Source organism: Oryctolagus cuniculus, chromosome 15 (assembly GCF_051225735.1).
Source record: "Oryctolagus cuniculus isolate XC-2025 breed Fujian yellow rabbit chromosome 15, ASM5122573v1, whole genome shotgun sequence".
Taxonomy (NCBI): Eukaryota; Metazoa; Chordata; class Mammalia; order Lagomorpha; family Leporidae; genus Oryctolagus; species Oryctolagus cuniculus.
The window spans coordinates 14,717,674-14,738,223 of NC_142881.1; the positions used below are offsets into that span (position 1 = coordinate 14,717,674).

A 20,550-nucleotide genomic window follows, 5' to 3' on the forward strand; every position below is an offset into this window, starting at 1 on the left:
GCTTCACCCACTATGCCACAACACAGGCCCTATGAATTTCTTTTTGTACCAAAATAAACTGAACTTTTACTATTTTTCCACAACTGCTGAAGTCCCATCTAGTGTGTACAAATGTGCATTTCATTTAAATGAAAGGAAAAGTAACCGAAGCCAATTTTTATTATTGTCCTCCCTTTATTTTCATATTTCAAAGAATTCACAGTAAAATCTTAGCAGTTTGCCACCTTTTAATTTAACCCTCTGAGACCACAATTTAGCTTTCTGCATGCTGCATTTCTTATTGAAATACCCAGGTATTTTCTTTTTATTACTAATATAAACTTGATTAACAGCCATGAGAGGTACTCCACTGATGTACTATTTTAAAAACCATTTCTCAGAATTACATAGCTGGATGGGGAGTTGGAATTCTGCAAAGTTCTCTCTAAAAGAATATCCCAAGTGCATTATTCCAATGAATACAAAATGGTAAGGACAAATAAGGATATAAAATGGTCAAAATGTGATGTATCATGGTATTGGTTCATACATTTTTGACTTCTGAACAATGGTTGTGAAATAATTTAAGATGGTTAAAATGTCCATCTTTAAAATACTGTTAAGATATTAGAGTTCTAAACAATATAGAATGATCAATTATCAGAATTTTAGTAAAATGCAAAAATCTGTAAATAGGTTATAATAATTTAGAAAAGGAATATATGTTAATATTGATTATGTATGCACAAAGAAAAACATGGCTAAAAAAAAGAAATGTAAGAAAAAAATCATCTTCATCTCTCGCTACTCAAGGAACAAGAACTAATTGTCCATACAAAATGAGTTCGCATGGGTTGTGGGAATAAAGAATTGAGCTTTAATTGACTGCCCTTCTTCAAAATACACAAATACTTGATATTGGTTACAACAACAATGGATTTTATATTCCAATAGTTAGTGTACTATAGTAGTAAATATTTTCAATATCAGATTAGTAAGTGAATCTAATTCTATGCTCATTCAATATACTATAATAATGGTTTGCCTAAATATCACAATTAAAATGTACAAATCAGGCACAGCCATTTGTCCTAGCAGTTAAGATCTCTGTTAGAATGCCAAAGTCCCATATTAGAGTACCTTGATTCAACTCCTGGTTCCAGTTCCTAACTCTAAATTCCTGTTGATTGCAGAACCTGGAATCAGTGGTAATGGTTCCAGTAATTGGGTGCTTCCCACCCATGTAGGAGATCTAGACTGAGTTCTCAGCTCCTGGATTTCAGCCCAGTCCAGATCATTGTAGGCAGTGGAGGAGTGAACCAAAGGATGGGAGTTCCTCTTTCTCAATAGCCCCATATCTATCTCTATTTCTCTGTCTCTAAAATGAATAAACATTTTAATGCACAATTATTCCAATGAATGACAATAAAATTATACCATGATTATACCAGCATCAAAAGAATTTAAAAATAAATATACAACACAGCAGAAATACAGGCACCTTCTAGATAAGAACAGTACATGCCAAATACCAGTTTAGCATGATTTCCAATAGTGTTCTGATTCTTGGAGCTGAGAAGCAAAGTAGAACTGCATTTCTAAAGAGGATAACCAAATCAAACAGAGTAAACCTTTTTCCTAATTATACTATTTGAAATACCCTCTTTGGTTGAATGTTACTGTTAAATGGAACTATCATGAATTATGGAATGTACACACATCTGCAATTCTGGCTCCCAGCTTCAACTTCAGCCCAGCCTTGACCACTGCAGGCATTTGGTGAGTGAATCAGCAGATGGGAGTTTTACCTGTAAGTTTCTTTGTCTCTCTCCTTTTTAACGGCTTTCTTGACTTAAAGTTTACATACTATATAATTAATGCTTTTGGAGTATTCAGTTTGGTATTTAGTTTATTCATAAAGCTGTACAACTATCATCATAGTATTAAGTTTTTAACATCATCTGCTGCCTTCCAGGATGTGCACCAGAAGGAAGTTAGATGGAAGTGGAAAAGCCAGGATTCAAACTAGGAACTTAGGCATGATATGTTGGTGTCGCAGGCTGTGGTTACCACGCTGCACAACAATCCTCACCCAAATTTACTTATTTTTAAAAAACTTCATTTCATATTATATTGTTTGCTTAAAATTTACATTATATTCAGCCCACATTTAAAGAATGGAAAGTATTGCCCCACTTTATTGAGAGTGAGGTAGTTATATAAATTAGCTGGAATTCTTCTACATGAAATAATGTCATTGTATTATACTTATTTATTTCATTTAGTCACTTGTTTATGTTAGTATGAACTCATGGATATTATTTTATACTCTGGCTTATAATATAATATCACATTATTTTATTGCTCAAATTCCCCAGTTTTGTTCATTGAGAGCTCTTTCCAATAGCTCCTTTGTCTCTTCAACATACTCCCCTTGTTATTGCTGTTGGTATGTGTGTCTACATGCTTATATTTTGGTTCAAGAAACTCCAGACTTGGGGCTGGCTCTGTGGCATAGTGGGTAAAGCCATGGCCTGCAGTGCCAGTATCCTATATGGGCACCAGTTCAAGTTCCAGCTGCTCCACATCTGATCCAGCTCCCTGCTAATGTACCTGAGAAAGCAGTGTAAGATAGTTCAAGTTCTTGGACCCCTGCACCCACGTGGGAGACCAGGAAGAAGCTCCAGGCTTCAGATCAGCCCAGTTCCTGCCATTGTGGCCATTTGGGGAGTGAACCAGTGGATGGAAGACTGGGGTGTGTGTGTGTGTGTGTGTGTGTGTGTGTGTGTCTATCTCTCTCTCTCTGCCTCTGCCTCTCTGTAACTCTGCCTTTCGAACAAATAAACCTTTAAAAAAATAGAAACTCCAGATTCATCTTGTATATTTCCTTCCTCAGTCCTAGAATTAACTGTTTCTCTGAGCAGTCTTGTTTCCTTTTTTTAGAGAATGATAGTAGAAAGTAAGACCAGTCACTAGACATGCCTACTGTAAAATGAGATACTGATGTACACAGTGGAAACGCAAAAATCATATATGCAATCTTTTTGCTTGTCATTGGTCAAGTTTTACATCTCTTCTTGAGTAAAGTTTGGAAGTTGGTACCAACTCCAGAGATGACGGTAGAGACACCAGCAGCCTTGAGATGACTGATAACTCCATCCATTTTCATGCAGTGTCCTTCTTCAGTTTCCAGGAGCTCACAATCACTTAGTTTTTCTCGATTTCAATGACAGCCACCTTCCACTATTCATGGCTAATTTCTTTCTTTTTTTTTCTTTCTTGCATGAAGACAAGGACCCTTTGCTTCTCTGGTAACATTTATATATATAATTTTTTGAAAAACAAATAAATATATATAAATGCTCTGGGCTGAGCCTCACGTACATAAAGTCTGATTCCATAGGCCCTTGGGTGACTGGAAGGCAGGGTGACAGGAAAGGATATGTGCACATGAGTGAGTGTAACTTGTTTAAACATCCATAGATGACTCTAAGGGCTCTCTAGATTGAGGACCACTTAGAGTAGATATCGATGAGAAGAGTACTCCAAGGACTTGCTATTAGTAATATTAATGTAGGACACAATGCTAATCATCAACGAAATCAACAACCATAGCATCTACATTTATTGAAGCCTCATAAGTAATAGGCAGTGGGTGAACAGTTAACATTCAGTAACTCTATGCTAAGAACCTTATAAAGTAGACCCTACCATATTTTACTGATTCTATGCGAGACACTGGCATAGGCAATAACTTCTTTTTTTTTATTTTTTATTTTTTGACAGGCAGAGTTAGACACAGAGAGAGAGACAGAGAGAGAAAGAGAGAGACAGAGAGAAGGGTCTTCCTTTTTCTGTTGGTTCACCCCCCAAGTGGCCGTTACAGCTGGAGCATTGCGGCCGGCACACTGTGCCAATCCAAAGACAGGAGTCAGATGCTTCTTCCTGGTCTCCTATGCAGTTGCAGGGCCCAAGGACCTGGGCCATCCTCTACTGCACTCCTGGGCCACAGCAGAAAGCTGGACTGGAAGAGGAGCAACCGGGAGAGAACTGGTGCCCCAACCGGGACTAGAACCCAGGATGCCACTGCCGCAGGTGGAGGATTAGCCTAGTGAGCCATGGCGCCGGCCCGGGGAATAACTTCTTGAAAAGGACCCCAGAAGCACAGGCAATCACAGCAGAAATAGATAAATGGGATTTCATGAATCTAAGAAGCTTCTGATACTGCAAAGCAAACACTCAACAAAATGCAACTGACAGAATGGGATAAAATATTTTTCAAACTATGCAATTGATAAAGGATTAATATGCAGGATCTATAAAGAGCTCAGAAAACTCAACAATAACAAAATAAATAATCCAGTAAAGAAATGGGCAGCTGGCGCTGTGGCTCACTAGGCTAATCCTCCGCCTTGCAGCGCTGGCACACCGGGTTCTAGTCCCGGTCGGGGCACCGGATTCTGTCCCGGTTGCCCCTCTTCCAGGCCAGCTCTCTGCTGTGGCCAGGGAGTGCAGTGGAGGATGGCCCAAGTGCTTGGGCCCTGCACCCCATGGGAGACCAGGATAAGTACCTGGCTCCTGCCATCGGATCAGCGCGGTGCGCCGGCCGCAGTGGGCCGGCCACGGCTGCCATTGGAGGGTGAACCAACGGCAAAAGGAAGACCTTTCTCTCTGTCTCTCTTTCTCTCTCACTGTCCCCTCTGCCTGTCAAAAAAAAATTAATTAATTAAAAAAAAAAAAAAGAAATGGGCAAAGGACATGAAAAGACATTTTTTCCAAGGGATGAAATTTCAAATGGCCAACAATTACATAAAAAATGCTCAGGAACACTAGCAATGAGGGAAACAAGTCAAAACCACAATGAGGTTTACCTCACCATAGTTAGAATGGCTATCATTCAAAAATCAAAAAAACAATAAATGCTGGAGAGGATGTGGAGAAGAGATACCCTAATACACTGGTGGTGGGAATCTACTAAAACCATCAGGGAAGACAGAATGGATATTCCTCAGGAATCTGAAAATTGATGTATCATAAGACCCAGCCATCCCACTCCTAGGAATTTAACCAAACAAAATGAAATTGGCATATGAAAGAGTTATCTGTATCCCCCAAGTTTATTGTGGCTCAGTTCACAATAGCTAAGATATGGAATCATCCCAGATATCCATCAACTGATGACTAGATAAAGAAAATACGGTATATATACACCATGGAATACTACTCAGACATAAAATGAATGAAATCTTGTCTTTTGCAACAAATTGGATGCAAATGGAAATCAATATGCTTAGTGAAATAAGCCAACGAAAAATATCATGTTTTCTCTGATATATGTCAGTTAATATAGAATACAAAAAAATGTATAGGAATTAAGCAGATATCCTGTGATATGATTATTGTCTTTAGCCCTTGCTTATATTCCTGTGGAACTGTGGTCTTCCTTCTTTTAACTTGTTGAATATTATGGTGTTGAATTAAGCCAGTGATTATAGAGTGGATTGAAAGCATGTCTTTGCCAAAATGAAAAGACAAAAAAGAAAGCTGGGAAGCAGGAAGATTGAGGGAAGAAGTGGGAAAGAGGTAAGCCTGGTTATCTTCTTAGCATGGTGCCTATGATATAAATTAATCTCTTCTGTTTATGTTAACAAAATTTTTCAAAAGACATTTGAGTTTAATCTATAGTAATGATTTTTTATAATCATGAATATGAAACAGATTTAGTAGTACTAAGAAATTCTACAAAAAGCCACATGTAGTATATATTCAATTAGTTTTCATTTCTCAAGCCCAAATAACATTTTTCATTACTATCTTCACCCTGCACCCACTCCTTCTCAATAAATAAGTTGAGTGTCTAAACGAGATTGAGTAGCTCAATTTGTAAAACACGGCTGCACTGCATTAATAACATTTAGATGAGAACCCACTTGCCAGAAATTTAGCACCTCTGAGAATATTATATCATAAATTATTTACTCATGAAATAGTATTAATACAGTATAATTTAATGATATTATTATTTCTTGTCTACCTTTAAGGCCATAAAATAATTATGTATATAAAGAAAGAACTAACTAATGTATTTGCCTCTAGAAAGCAATTTGTTACTCAAAGCTACTATAATGCTCCTTAAGGAGTAATAGCTTTAATATTTTAAATTCAAACTGTATGTTGAAATCATAAGTTCAAAACTAGGTTTTATACTTTTTGATTATGAAATGTTTAGGGAAGTAGCATATCAAGAACACAACTTTAATCATTTTATGCTAGGTAATTTTATACTGATTTTTAAGCATAAGGATAATATACTAAAAGAGATTAAAATATGATAATGTTCTATGTTAATACATTTTGAAAATTTTAAAGAACTGTAAGTTTAAAAGAAGAATTGAAGAAAGAAAAATGGCAGGCATAAATAATGTAGTGATTATTCAAATACACATACTCACTAGTAATACAAGGTTGATGTAAAAATAATCCTACCTTTTCCAATAGCCCTATTTGTCTATGGACTTTTCAGTCAGATTTTAATTGAGACAAATTACAGTTAAATAACTCAAAAAGTGTGGGAAAAACATAACTTCTTTTAGTTATTAACATTTCATGATATTTTCACTCTTCTAATCAAAATATGATTAACATTCATTTCTAGGCATAATATAATACCTTGATAAACATTAAAATTCCAGTTTAATAAAAAATTAAGCATGAAATATTTCAAGAGATTCCTTTAACATATTTGCTCCCATTAAACATTTTGGTGCCATGAAAACTAACTAAAATTGAATGTGCCATTGAAGGTAAATGTTTTCAATACCTCTGTGAAAAGAATAAGCTATATAAATGAATTCATCCCTCTAGTGTACCATAATATTTTCACTGATCAATATCCACTTATCGTTTCCATTCATTAGCACATCTCAAAGCAAAACTTTCATCTTCTTAACAGATTTACCATAGAAATAAATTTGGGGTTCCTATATAAAGCTGTAATGGCAAAATTGAAATTCATTGTGGTTTCATTCTTTTTGTTCTGCTTTTAAGAGACTCTGCATTCTCAGTTGTATTATTTAAAAAGCATAACATCAATAATAAGCCTTTGATATTAATATTATACCACACCAATATATGTGTTTGTGAGAAACCAAGGTTTCAAATATTTAAAAAGCAATATACCTGGCTAAATTAATGCCATATATTTTTAAGTGTTCAAAGATTATTTTAATTTTAAACAGTTCTTATATATCAAAAACATGTAGTATGATTGTAACAAAATTAAAGAGATTGTAAGGAAGAAGCCTTTAAATAATTTTCATTAACTATACAGATAAATTGTCATTCTACATATCTGCCTTCTGAGGTTCATGGTAGCTGATATCTTAATGTTTTGGAGAGAGAAAACATGTTCCACATACCATCTTTACTTTGAACATCAAATATAGGAATGGTTTCTAAAACATTTAGGATTTTGCATTTAAAGGAAATTAGTAAAATTAAATTTGAAGAAAGCACTCAAAATATTTTTAATATATTTATATAACATGAACTCTCAATAAGATTTGTTTTTATTCTAGTAGTGGTAGCAAGTTAATATTAACTTTATTAACTCCTTTAAGGAATGAACCAGCACTTAAATGAGCTTTAGAAAGAGCATCCTAAGATGAATAGTATATTCAGGGAATATTCTGAGAACATAGTACTATTTACAAACACAGATTACAATTGGCCAGTGGCCCCTACCCTAATTCTCCTTGGTTAGTTCTTCCTTTTCTACAACAGATATTTTGAAAATTTTTGACTTCCACTTAAAAGATAAGTTCATACTCAATATATTTAAATTACAATCACCTTTCAGAGCATCTGAATATGTAACAAATAGCATTACTATTACTACAATATTAATAAATATCAATTTGTCATTTTGGGGAAAGTGAACATATTATAAGTAAATAAACAGTCTTATTAGGTTTTCATACAGTGAATACCTGCATTATTTGTTCACTGTAGCTAGCATATGTAAACATTTTCAGGGCTCTCAAGACCACCATTGGGATATTATGAACTTTCTTTTTAGAGGTAAGAAAATTCAACTAGGCCATTTAATTGTATTCAGATGCTAGTTGAAGGCAGATTTATATATTGATTTTTTCACTATATTTATTAAAGTTAGATTCATAAATTTTGTAGATACTATACTTTTTTTTATAGTGCATACTATAATGCATTTGGAAAATTCATTCCTTGTTAGATTCTGATTTCTTCAATGGTTTGCTACATAGTCACGTGCCCCATTGTGTTATTGCAGACCTACATAAAGCTTGTCATAATTTTGGGTTTTCTTCCTTCCTCAATCTTGAATTTTGCTCTAATAGATCGCCTAACACATTTAGAAGTTTGTTTACCTTCATACAAAATTCACTTTTTGCCAAATATTTACATATTTATATTTAATAAGCATTTTTTCAATGAGTTTCCCCCGTCATGGGGAAATTTTCATTGATGTTGCACTGATCAATATAGAAAATGAGAGAGGTAAAGAAGATTTTGATGAGTGATTTATTGGAGGGGCTCAAGTTTACAAAAATAGTTACTCAGCTTTGATAGATGTTTAAAGACAGTATAAATAAGAAAAGCATGCCATTCACTGATTCTGCAGCCTTGAATACACTGAATTATTTTTAGATATTTTAAGTATGATCTTTATCATATGAAAAATTATACAAGCAGAAATATACTGGTCAATGCAACAGAAAAATAAAATACTTACAATAATAATACTAATAGAATATTAATAAAAACAGAAACTTGTTTTTTCCTTACTTGAGGTATAGAATAATAAATCTACTGGATGTTTTGCTATTAAGATGATTGTGTTTCTTTATTCCTTTTAGTTACTAATACATACAAAATTAAGAAACTGCTTACTAATATAATGCTGTCATCAGTTGGTGTTTTATAAGAATAATACTGTTTATCAATTTTAGGATTATAAGGTACTTACATGATTAATTCTGTTATGGAAATGTATCAAATTGATGTGTTCTTTAAACATATTTATCAATCAAATAATCATCAGATATCAATAAATGGAAATGGTCTGATTACCAAAAAAGAATATTACAGTAAATTTCTAGGGGTTAAACTTTTTCTAAAAATAAAAATTATTAATGTTTACTACTTTGAATTTTCTTTTAAACTGCAACATATAAATTTACAAAAAAGTTTCAGAACATAACTAAATACTGAAAATAAAGATTATTACATCAAATTTAACTGAGAATATTTGAATTCACTATACATTCTAAAACTACTAAAATAAAAACTTTGCAACTAATCAAAGCTCCTATAGGTACTGAATTAAAATGACAATAGTAAAGGTTGCTCTAAAACATTAAAGAAAAAAAACTAGATAGATGTGTTCAATATTACTATGTAAAGTTTATTATAAAATATGCATTTAAAAAAAGCTTGTTAATTAACCAAAGAAAGACCCAAGTTTGCTTAAAGATTAAATAATATCACCAATACCTCTCGGCGTCGAGAAGCCCAACAAGTTTGTTTAATCTTCCATACCACAGCAGCCACAAGTAACAAGGATAAAAAACAACTGGAAAATAAATACAAATAAATTTTATACAACATATTTGAAATATGTACTGAGATTTTAAAAGCACATGGAAGACTAAAAACTATACAGATGTAATCATTCTGTCTCAGTAACTAATTTGAACAAATAGAACACATTTATAGTTTTTATGATATTTTCTCAACTAAAATCAAAGTTTACAGTTACAAAAAATTATATTTCTTGATACACAGTATGGTTTATTTCCAAGATTTCCTGTCAGAAAGAATATAAATTTATAATTTCATTAGTCTTGTGAAGCAACTAAAATCTATTTAAAATGCTATTATGAGTCCTAAAACATGACAATTTTATAAACTGTTCCTTCATTTGTTATTATTAAATATTTGTTTTGAGCATATTCCAATGGTTCTCAACCAAAACTGATTTTTGCCTTCTGTTCCTAGGGGTCATTTGTCAACATCTACAGACAATTTTGATTGTTGTGACTGGGAGTGGAGTGTAACTCACCCCACGTGGGCAAGGCCAGGGATGCTGCTGAACATCCTACAATGGACAGAACACCGCCAAACACAAAGACTTACCACTCCAAAAAGTCAATATTACTGAGGTCGAGAACCCAATATATACTAGTGTTTCAAAAAAAAAAAAAAAAAAAAGGAAACAATTCAGTTAAAATATGGCCTAATATTTTAAGTATCATAGGCAATATGTTATGGTAATACATACTATTTTGTTAGCACCAATTTGAGACTGACAAATCTCACAATAACAGACTTAAGTAAATCTGATTAATCAGTCCCAACCTTATATCACTGTTTATTTTATCTCCTATTGTGCTACAGTCACAGATTGTGCTATGAGGAGACCTGAAGATGAGTAGACCCCACACTATACAAATTTACTGGTCATTAGCCATTACAAAGAAAATCCCTGGTTTTCATCCTTAATCGATAACACAATATATGTCAATTGATTCACTACTATGCAGTGGCAATTTCTGATACTTTCCATTCTTTTTAAAAGTAAGTCCTCAAAAGTTTTTTCCATTACCCCTGCCTCACTTGAATCAGAAGACCTTAAACTTCAGTGATAATTATTCTAATATTTATGCATTGAGTGTTGAGCACATTTCAGATGCTGTACTAGAACTTTCACACTGATGATTTAATTTGTTTTATAAAAATACTTCCAGATAGAATATATACACTCATTTTCAAAAAAAAAAAAAAAAAAAAAAGAGGGGCTGGCGCTGGGGCGTAGCAGGTAAAACCATGGCCTGCAGTGCCAGTATCCCATATGGGTGCTGGTTCTAGTTCTGGCTGCTCCACTTCTGATCCAGCTCTCTGCTATGCCATAGGAAAGCAGTAGAAGATGGCCCAAGTCCTTGGGCCCCTGCACCTGCGTGGGAGACCTGGAGGAAGTGGCACAGCTCCAGCTATTGCAGCCATCTGTGGCGTGAACCAGCAGACGGAAGACCTCTCTCTCTTTCTCTCTCTCTCTCTCTCTCTCTCTCTCTGCCTCTCTCTAACTCTGCCTTTCCAATAAATAAATAAATCTTAAAAAAAAATATGGATTTGGGGAATTGGTTTGTTCTCTGGCAGGCCACTATCAATGTTGGTAGGCAGAGTAGAGACAGTTCCTGACAAGAGGCTTAAAGTGCTAAAGATTTCACCAGTGGTGACCAGAGAAAATGTCCTTAAGGAGCAGACACTTTAGTGGGTACAGTGATTTAAGCATTCAAATGACGGGAGAAAATACTTTCAGAATAGTGGAGTTGGCTGATTACTGATACCTGCACAGGAATAGTGAGAGACTGATGGCCATCAAGAAGCAGCACTGGCTAAGTACAAGACCCCGAGGTCTATTTTCTAGCTTTCCGGGAAGCCCTGAAATATAGGACAGGAATATGTAGATGGGTGTTTCTAATGATGTTGCTTCCACAGCTCCCTTCGCTTGTAATAACTACACTCCTGCCATGCAAAAACACACTGAATAATTGTCTTCCCTCTGAGGCAACAGGTGTAAATATCAAACCTACCACTACTTCATCTGCTAGTGGCCAGACTGATAAGTAGGGTTAAATCCCAGGCTAACCCATGTGGGTTTTATAAGAGAATAGACTGCAAACTTGACACAGCAGCGAGAATTAGCCATAATATACTGAGTGGGTAGGACACATGGGATTATGAATATATTTGGATTTTGGTGATATTTGATCAAGGGAGATGAAACATAAGACTGGATAAATAAAACTTAATATTTTGATGTATAATTTCAATACCTTAAGAGATGTAATATCCTTTTTTTTATTTTTTTTCTTTTATTTACTAAATATAAATTTCCAAAATACAGCTTATGGATTATAATGGCTCCCCGCCCCCCATAACTTCCCTCCCACCCGCAACCCTCCCCTCTCCTACCGCCTCTCCCATTCCATTCACATCAAGATTATCAAGATTCTTTTTTTTTTTTTTTTTTTTTTTTTGGACAGGCAGAGTTAGACAGAGAGAGAGACAGAGAGAAAGGTCTTCTTTTTTCCATTGGTTCACCCCGCAAATGGCCGCCACAGCTGGTGCGCTGTGCTGATCCAAAGCCAGGAGCCAAGTGCTTCCTCCTGGTCTCCCATGCAGGTGCAGGGTCCAAGCACTTGGGCCATCCTCCACTGCCTTCCTGGGCCACAGCAGAGAGCTAGACTGGAAGAGGAGCAATCGGGACAGAACCGGTGCCCAACCGGGACCAGAATCTGGGGTGCCAGCACCGCAGGCAGAGGATTAGCCAAGTTAGCCGCAGTGCCGGCCAAGATTCATTTTCAATTATCTTCATATACAGAAGATCAATTTAGCATATATTAACTAAAGATTTCAACAGTTTGCACCCACACAGAAACACAAAATGTAAAATACTGTTTGAGTACTAGTTATAGCATTAATTCACAATGTACAACACATTAAGGACAGAGATCCTACATGAGGAGTAAGTGCGCAGTGACTCCTGTTGTTGACTTAACAAATTGACACTCTTGTTTATGGCATCAGTAATCACCCTAGGCTCTTGTCATGAGTTGCCATAGCTATGGAAGCCTTTTGAGTTTGCTGACTCTGATCTTATTTAGACAAGGTCATAGTCAAAGTGCAAGTTCTCTCCTCCCTTCAGAGAAAGGTACCTGCTTCTTAGGTTTTCAATACAATTCTAAATAAATTGGTAAAATATTTATTGCATGGGCCAGTCTTGTGGCGTAGTAGGTTAAACAGAAGAGATGTAATATCCTTTTGAGGACTCCAGGAGATTGGGCAAACTTGCTGGAATGACTCTCAGAAGCCAGGAAAAAGCACTAGTCAAAACAAAATGAATGGGGCCAGCACCATGGCTCACTTGGTTAATCCTCCACTTATGGTGCCAGCATCCCATATCGGCTCTGGGTTCTAGCCCCGGTTGCTCCTCTTCCAGTTCAGCTCTCTGCTGTGGCCTGGGAAGACAGTGGAGGATAGCCCAAGTGCTTGGGCACCTACACCCACTTGGGAGACCAGGAGTAAGCATCTGGCTCCTGGCTTTGGATCGGCACAGCGCACCAGCTGTAGCAGCCATTTGGGGGGTAAACCAATGAAAGGAAGACCTTTCTCTGTCTCTCTCTCTCTCTCACTGTCTAACTCTATCTGTCAAATAAATTAAAAAAAAAATGAACTAGTAACACTTGAAATGCCCTCAGAGAGGAAAGGAACACAAAGCTGAAGAGGGGAATATGCTGGAATGGATATATTGTATAAGGCCAGAAGAACTACCAGATGCTTATATTCCATGGGAGGGTCCAAGGTACACACCATTTGACAATCCCATTAAGAATACAGAATCATAAAGACACTTAGTGTTGGCTCTCTTCTGGTACCAGAGCTGAAAAATAGGAGGGGAAAGGCAGTCAGAGAACTGCCATGAAATGATGGGGGCCCCAAGTAATAGAGACCAGGTGTCAGTGCTTCCCTGCCAAAACCAGGAGCCACAATTACCATTACCTTGGTAAAAAAGGCTAGAGAAGTTGCCAGGGGCGTTGGACCAAAAAGAGTTACTGAGGGGCCGGCGCCGCGGCTCACTAGGCTAATCCTCTGCATTGCGGCGCTGGCACACCGGGTTCTAGTCCTGGTCGGGGCACCAGATTCTGTCCTGGTTGCCCCTCTTCCAGGCCAGCTCTCTGCTGTGGCCCGGGAGTGCAGTGGAGGATGGCCCAAGTGCTTGGGCCCTGCACCCCATGGGAGACCAGGAGAAGCACCTGGCTCCTGCCATCGGATCAGCGCAGTGCGCCGGCCGCGGCGGCCATTGGAGGGTGAACCAACGGCAAAAGGAAGACCTTTCTCTCTGTCTCTCTCTCTCTCACTGTCTACTCTGCCTGTCAAAAAAAAAAAAAAAGTTACTGAGGATGATTAATAAGGCACTGTGTCCTATTTAACATTTGGTTTTATTTTAAGTATGCACAGAGGAATAAGAGGCTAAGGTTGTTGCCTCAGTAGAAAGTTCTGCTCAGTTCCCAGACTTGAGCTATTTTCAAATCCAGCTCCCATTGCCTAAATAAGTGGCCATGTCTACAGAAGAAAGGACTCGACATATCTTCAAAAGTGTATAAAATGATCAATAAAGTGATTTATACCATATACTTCAAGATATTCAGTTAGGGGCTGGTGGTGTGGCGTAACAGGTAAAGCCGCCACCTGCCTGCAGTGCCAGCATCCCATATGGTCGCTGGTTTGTGTCCCGGCTGCTCCACTTCCGATCCAGCTCTCTGCTATGGCCTGGGAAAACATTAGAAGATGTCCCAAGTCCTTGGGCCGCTGCACCTACGTGGGAGACCTGGAAGAAGCTCCTGGCTCCTGGCTTCATATTGGCACAGCTCCAGCCATTGTGGCCATCTGGGGAGTGAAGCCGCAGATGGAAGACCTCTCTCTCTCTTTCTCTCTCTCTCTCTCTGCCTCTCCTTCTCTCTGTGTGTAACTCTAATTTCAAGTAAATAAATAAATTACAAAAAAAATACAGTTATAATGGGGATACTCACTGAGCAAGGTCAATGAAAAGACATTGTGAGTACTATTGAAAACAAGGATAGAAGGGACAAAAAGAGGTGACACAGATTTCCCAACAGTTCAAATGTTGTTGTGGCTCCTTATTAGAATTGGGACACTGTGGGTAGGGGACACAGAAAACAAATTCTGGCTAATTTCTGGTTTATAGTGTGCTAACTGTTTTTATGGACCCATCCACTAGTGATTTCCCTTGGCTTTGATATTAAACTTTAAATGACATCTAACGAAGCTAAAGTAACCCCCACACTGTATCCTTGGCCTATAGTGTAAGATCAATTATAGTGGAAAAAAACAAGTGGCAATGTCTGAAACTGCACCCACTAGTCAAGATAGTAAATATGCTCAGTGCTTTAGTGACCATTAATGCCACCATGGAAAATCTAAAAGATGAAAGGTGGTTGTCCCTACCATACTTCCATACCATTATTCCTGTTAAACAAATAATTCAGAAATTTCAGAGTTAGCCATATTTACTTATCCATTTTACACAACAGAAAAGTATTTGTTGAAAAAAAAATTCCTTTCAGTTCTCTAATCATTTACTATGTTATAATGTTGTAATACTGTTACAATACACACAGATACTGCCACCAAAACTCTTTAATTTTATATATGAAAGAACTGAAATTTAGAGAAGCTAGATTATCTACTTAGGCAGACTAGATGTATAGTGATTTCTGAATATTGGATCAATTATATTTAACACCAGAACTATGTACAATATAGAGGTTTAAAAAAAAAAAAAACAAACCTGCCAGAGGTTGAGAATGGTCCCCTTAGAACTATGGCCAAAATAAAAACTCATACATTCACTTCTGCTACTCAAGTAACTGGTTGGAAATGGGGATGACAGCAATAATTGCCTGACTGGTGTGTCTCTAAATGCTAACCTGTTTAAAACTCTTTAAAATTTAGAACTGGCCTTATAAAATAATTAGTAAACTTCAAAATATTCTGTCCATTTTTTTTCTTAACAATGAGGTGATTTTAAAATGATCTAATTTACATTTCAGTACTGGGAGGAATTTAAATGACAAAAAAACCATCAAATATATTTTATCTCACCTACTGACTACAATATTTTATTTCACTTTGTCCATGATGACAACCTAATAAATAAGATCATCTCCAAGACATGGTACATATTAACACTAATTTTATCTTACATAATACAAGAACTATTGAATTTAAATATGCACACAAATTCAAAAAGTTAAAACCCCATTTAATTATTTACATATATATGCAGCTTTGTGAATTTCTACACATAACCAAAATTATAGTACATTTTCATCCACACTATTGTGCATCAAAATATTTTAATGCATTAAGTAGTGCTCAATTATAATTTCTAGTCCTTTATAAAAACATATTGTGACCTTGTTAATAGCCTAAAAATTCATTTATATTAAGAAGCATAGTCATAAAAGATTAAATATATTTAAGATGCCTCTTCAAATTTAATTTTGTAAAGGACACATTTAAAGTATGAGTTCTCTTTCTATACCTATTTGTGATAAATATGCTTATAGAACTAAATTCTAGAAAGCATAATTTTTAAGGGACATAGACAAACATGATTGTTTTCAAAGCTAAGTGACCAACATGGCAAGGTCCTGACAAGAGAAATGAATAAATGAACAGGGAATATGCAAATTGGAGAAAGAAGTTTAAAAATGTAAAGGGCTATAAATGCAGATGAGAGTTTAAATTTGTTATATATGGGTCCATATGGATGAATTAGAGGAGATATTAAAGAGAGACAGATTTCAGATCAATTATAAAGAACAATTAGTTATCTGATGATAGAAAATGCTATCTCAGGAGATGGCGAATTTCCTGTCATTAAAGGCATTCAGGCATAAGCCTGATCGGGGTTCGGCAAATTATGTCCACAGGCTGAATTCGGCCCACCAGATGTTTTTATAATAAAGTTTTATTGGAATATAGCCACTCTAATTTGTTTCCATATTGGCAATGGATGCTTTAACACTACAGCAGCAGAGTTGCATAGATGCACCAGGGACTCTATGGCCCACAAATTTAGAAATAATTACTACCTAGTCCTAAAAGAAGACTTTTTCAGATCCCTGTGGAGAAAGTATTAGACTTAGGTATACTGTGGGTATCTGCACAAGACAACCAATAAGTTAATGATTACTTGTTGCCTAGGAGAGTGCCTGACAAACCATGTGTGTCACAGGTTGAATTCTGCAGGTTCTTTACTGGATAAGTTAGCCTCACCAAGTTGGTAAGTGGTGGTCAAAATCTGCAGTGCACTGTTTTCAAAGTTGCATGCCATGATGTAGGGCTATGTCTGCCAGGAGAAGGAGTCCCATCTATGTCATTTGCACAAAAGCAGCCAAGGAACCAGCACAAATCCATAATAACATTAACAACAATAACAAGAAGTTCAGAGGTTCTAAGATGCTGCAAAAGATATTCTTTTACTGAAACTCAAATTCTTCTCCTGTCCTAGAATTTATTTACATCCCATGGAAATAAAAATAAGTTGTTCCCTGAAGGAGAGTTTTTATGTTTTGACAAATTATTTAAACTCTACCCTCTCTTTCAGAAAAACATATTAGAAATTAGCATATTAAAAACTCGGAAGAGTTATGTAAGTTACAATAAAAGAGCCCTATTTAACTTCAGTATACCCAGCATTTTCCAAAGTTGTTTAATTATGGAACCTTTGCTTTGTGAACCTACAATTAATGTCTCACATAAGTAGTGTTCTAGGGATTGATGCCCTCTATTCAAAGCTGTAATAGTACTTCCAGATTACAAGCTTCACGAGAGAAAATACATACTTTTTCTCATTTATTACAGACTTTGGCATGCTGCTAAGCACATATGATAATTAGCTAAGAAATAATTGAACTGATTTAATTCTAGTAGAAGTAGATATTACTAATCCATGTGGTGCATGTACTGTTAATTAACAAAAATAGGCTTTAATTATTTAGGTGAGAGAGGGAGAGTTACCTCTTTCCACAGAATCTATTAGCTATTAATTTATAGAACAATAAAATAATCACACATTGGGCTAGTGTTGTGGCAGAGCAAATACAGGTGCCTCCTGGGATGCCAGCATCCCATGAGGGCACGGATTTGTATCCTCGCTGCTCCACTCGTGATCCATCTCCCTGCTAATGCTTGGGTATTTGGGCCCCTGACACCAACATGGGAGACCTAGAAGAAGCTCCAGGCTCTTGGCGCCACCCTTCCTCAACCCTGACTGTTGTTACCATCTGTTGATGAACCAGCAGATGGAAGCTCTCTCTATGACTCTGCCTCTCTCTCTGTTACTCTGATTTTTAAATAAATCAATCTAAAAAAATACAAAAGCAATAAAAATTAAAAAAAACTCATACAAGTATATTTCAAATATGTTCCTGGCGCTCTTAGTATATATTAAAGCATATAAAACTATTCAAGACATGTTATATAGTTTAAGGTTAAGTGATTAATAAATTTCATTGATTGACAAAACATATATCAGAATATAGGTTTAACATGGTCAAAATCAGTAAAAGGAAATTACCTGAAGAAGGTGACAAAAAACTGCACCAGATCCATGATTGTATTGTGTTGTGAGAACGCAATCTGAAAAATCAAAATGAAAGTTTGAAACTCAGTAAGTTCTTCTCCAAAAACTGTGATATTTCATAGCATTTGTAAGAACACTATTTCTAAATCATCAAGACATTTGGGATCATCCTATTATAAATCAAATCTATGTTAGCATTAAAACTTCATATAGAATATATACTGCATTCAACTAATGATGATCTTCACATATGCTAACATAAAATAATTTTAAAAAAACATTATGAAATTACTTCAAGAATAGAGGCAAAAAGTTTCACATGAAATGTTATGACAGATTAAATGTTCCTACCTATCAAATGCAAGTTAGTTTCTTCATTTAGTAATGATCTCATTTCCAATTAATACAACTGATAATAACTTGTCAAATAAAAAATAAATTTGAATTATATTACAAAAACTGGGGGTGGGGTGGGGTTTGTTTTTCCTATACATCCATGTCTAAGCAAGCTGTACACACACACAGAAATATTGTGTTAGAAACCATCTGAAGAATAAAAGATGTCAAATCTTTTAAAATATCACATTCATGAAAAATAAATTTTACTAATAAGCTAAAATTGTTTTCCATTTACATTAACATTTATACATACCATACTATGACATTTACTTGAGGTAGTATTATATAATATCATATTAGGCAATGTAACGTTTCCTCTGAATAGAAAATAAATGATTTTGAAATACAACTTTGCACTCATTAACAGTGTGTCTTTTGGAAAAGTACATGGTCTACTTGAAGCTAAGTTTTCCCATACATAAATGGTAATATTAAAATTATCCACTTCATAATATTAGAGAGAAAATTAATTGAATTCATAGGAATTTAATGTTTACAATAATATCTGAAGTAATAGCTATTATATAATAGACATTATTAAACCTTTCATCATTTAAATGAGACGGTCAATAAATGTGAATTTCTCTACTAGCTGAAACTAAACCATTAGGTTTGGAAATCCTATGTATAATATTTTATAAATAGCTTTCAAAAACATATCATAGGATTTCCACTTCTATTCAAAATGTTTCAACAAAGATGAATTTTCTGTGTTAAAGAACTATAGAAGGGGACAAAATATTTAAAACAAACATTTTTGACACTGTACAAATGGCAGAGGAGGACTATTATTCTTGAGTGAAGAAAAACAAAGGAGAAAAGATCTACAACTGTCCCAGATTTCAATGCAAAGAGGAACACTAAGGAATCTAAATGTACTGCAAAAAAAAAATTTATCTTACAGAATATAAAAAATATAGTCTGTTGAGAAGATAGTTAATTCTTTGGTATACACATACAGTTTAAATATAGTAACATTCATTTCCAACAAGCTTCTCAGCATTTGAAGATTTATAAAGCATTTATATGAAGACTAAAGAAAGATAATTGCTACACAAGATTGGATATAATCAAAATTATCTTACAAGTTTAAAGAAAATGTATCTCTTAAAGTGAAAAAAGGGAGATTGTCCATAAGAATGTTGTAGAAATAGAAGTTATCAAAGAAAATTGTTAACAATAACTTAAATCCATGATAGAATTCTGTATACAGCAGCTAACTAACTGATTTTGTTTAAAAGGATAATTATTTGGAGGCCAAAACTGTGGTACAGTGGGTTAACACACTGATTGCAAAGCTAGCATTCCATATGAGCACCAATTTCAATCCCAGCTGCTCTACTTCTCATCCAATTCCTTGCTAACACATCTGGGAAGGCAGCAATGGTTGGTCCACATGCTCGGGCCACTGCACCTACGTGGGAGATCCAGATAGAGTTCATGACATCTGGCTTTGTTGTGGTCATTTGTGAAGTGAACCAGTAGACAAAAGATTATCTATCTATCTATCTATCTAATCTATCTATCTAATCTATCTTTGTATCTGTATCACCTTCTTTCCTCCTGTAACTCTTTTAAATGAGTACATCTTTTTTTAAAAAAAAAAAGGGATAATTATTTTGAAATAATAAAGAAAATTGGTTTTATTAAGGTAAATTGGGATATGAAGTTAACTTTAGACACTGCTGAGAAATATACAAATGAAAGGGAGGGGAAAAGAATTTGGACAAAGACTTAAATAAATTGCCAAAACATTGAAAAGCGAACAAGGGAAATAACAAATAAAGTGCAAATAGAGCATAAAACTCAAATAATAAGATACAGTATATAAGATATTTTACTACATGTGAACAGACTGAATCCCCATTGAAAGAGATTTTCAGAGTAGATTAAAAGGCATAATTCAGCTTTATGTTTATAATGGAAAACATATTTAGGACAGTGACACATTTTTGCCAAAA

General features: G+C 35.4%; 1 protein-coding gene across 4 annotated transcripts in view; it reads right to left on the bottom strand.

Moving 5' to 3' along the window:
* The window catches only part of ATRNL1 (attractin like 1), an 818,312-nt gene that overhangs the window by 400,412 nt on the left and 397,350 nt on the right, over positions 1-20,550 (bottom strand). For all 4 annotated transcript variants that reach the window (XR_011382205.2, XM_089314254.1, XM_070057169.2 and 1 more), the window contains 2 exons: positions 18,185-18,246; positions 9,511-9,589 (listed from right to left, as the gene is read on the bottom strand). Coding sequence is in view for 3 of the 4 variants with exons in the window: in XM_089314254.1 (XP_089170380.1) it covers positions 9,511-9,589; positions 18,185-18,246 (141 nt within the window). In the remaining variant the exon portion in view is untranslated. The remainder of the gene's footprint in view (positions 1-9,510; positions 9,590-18,184; positions 18,247-20,550) is intronic.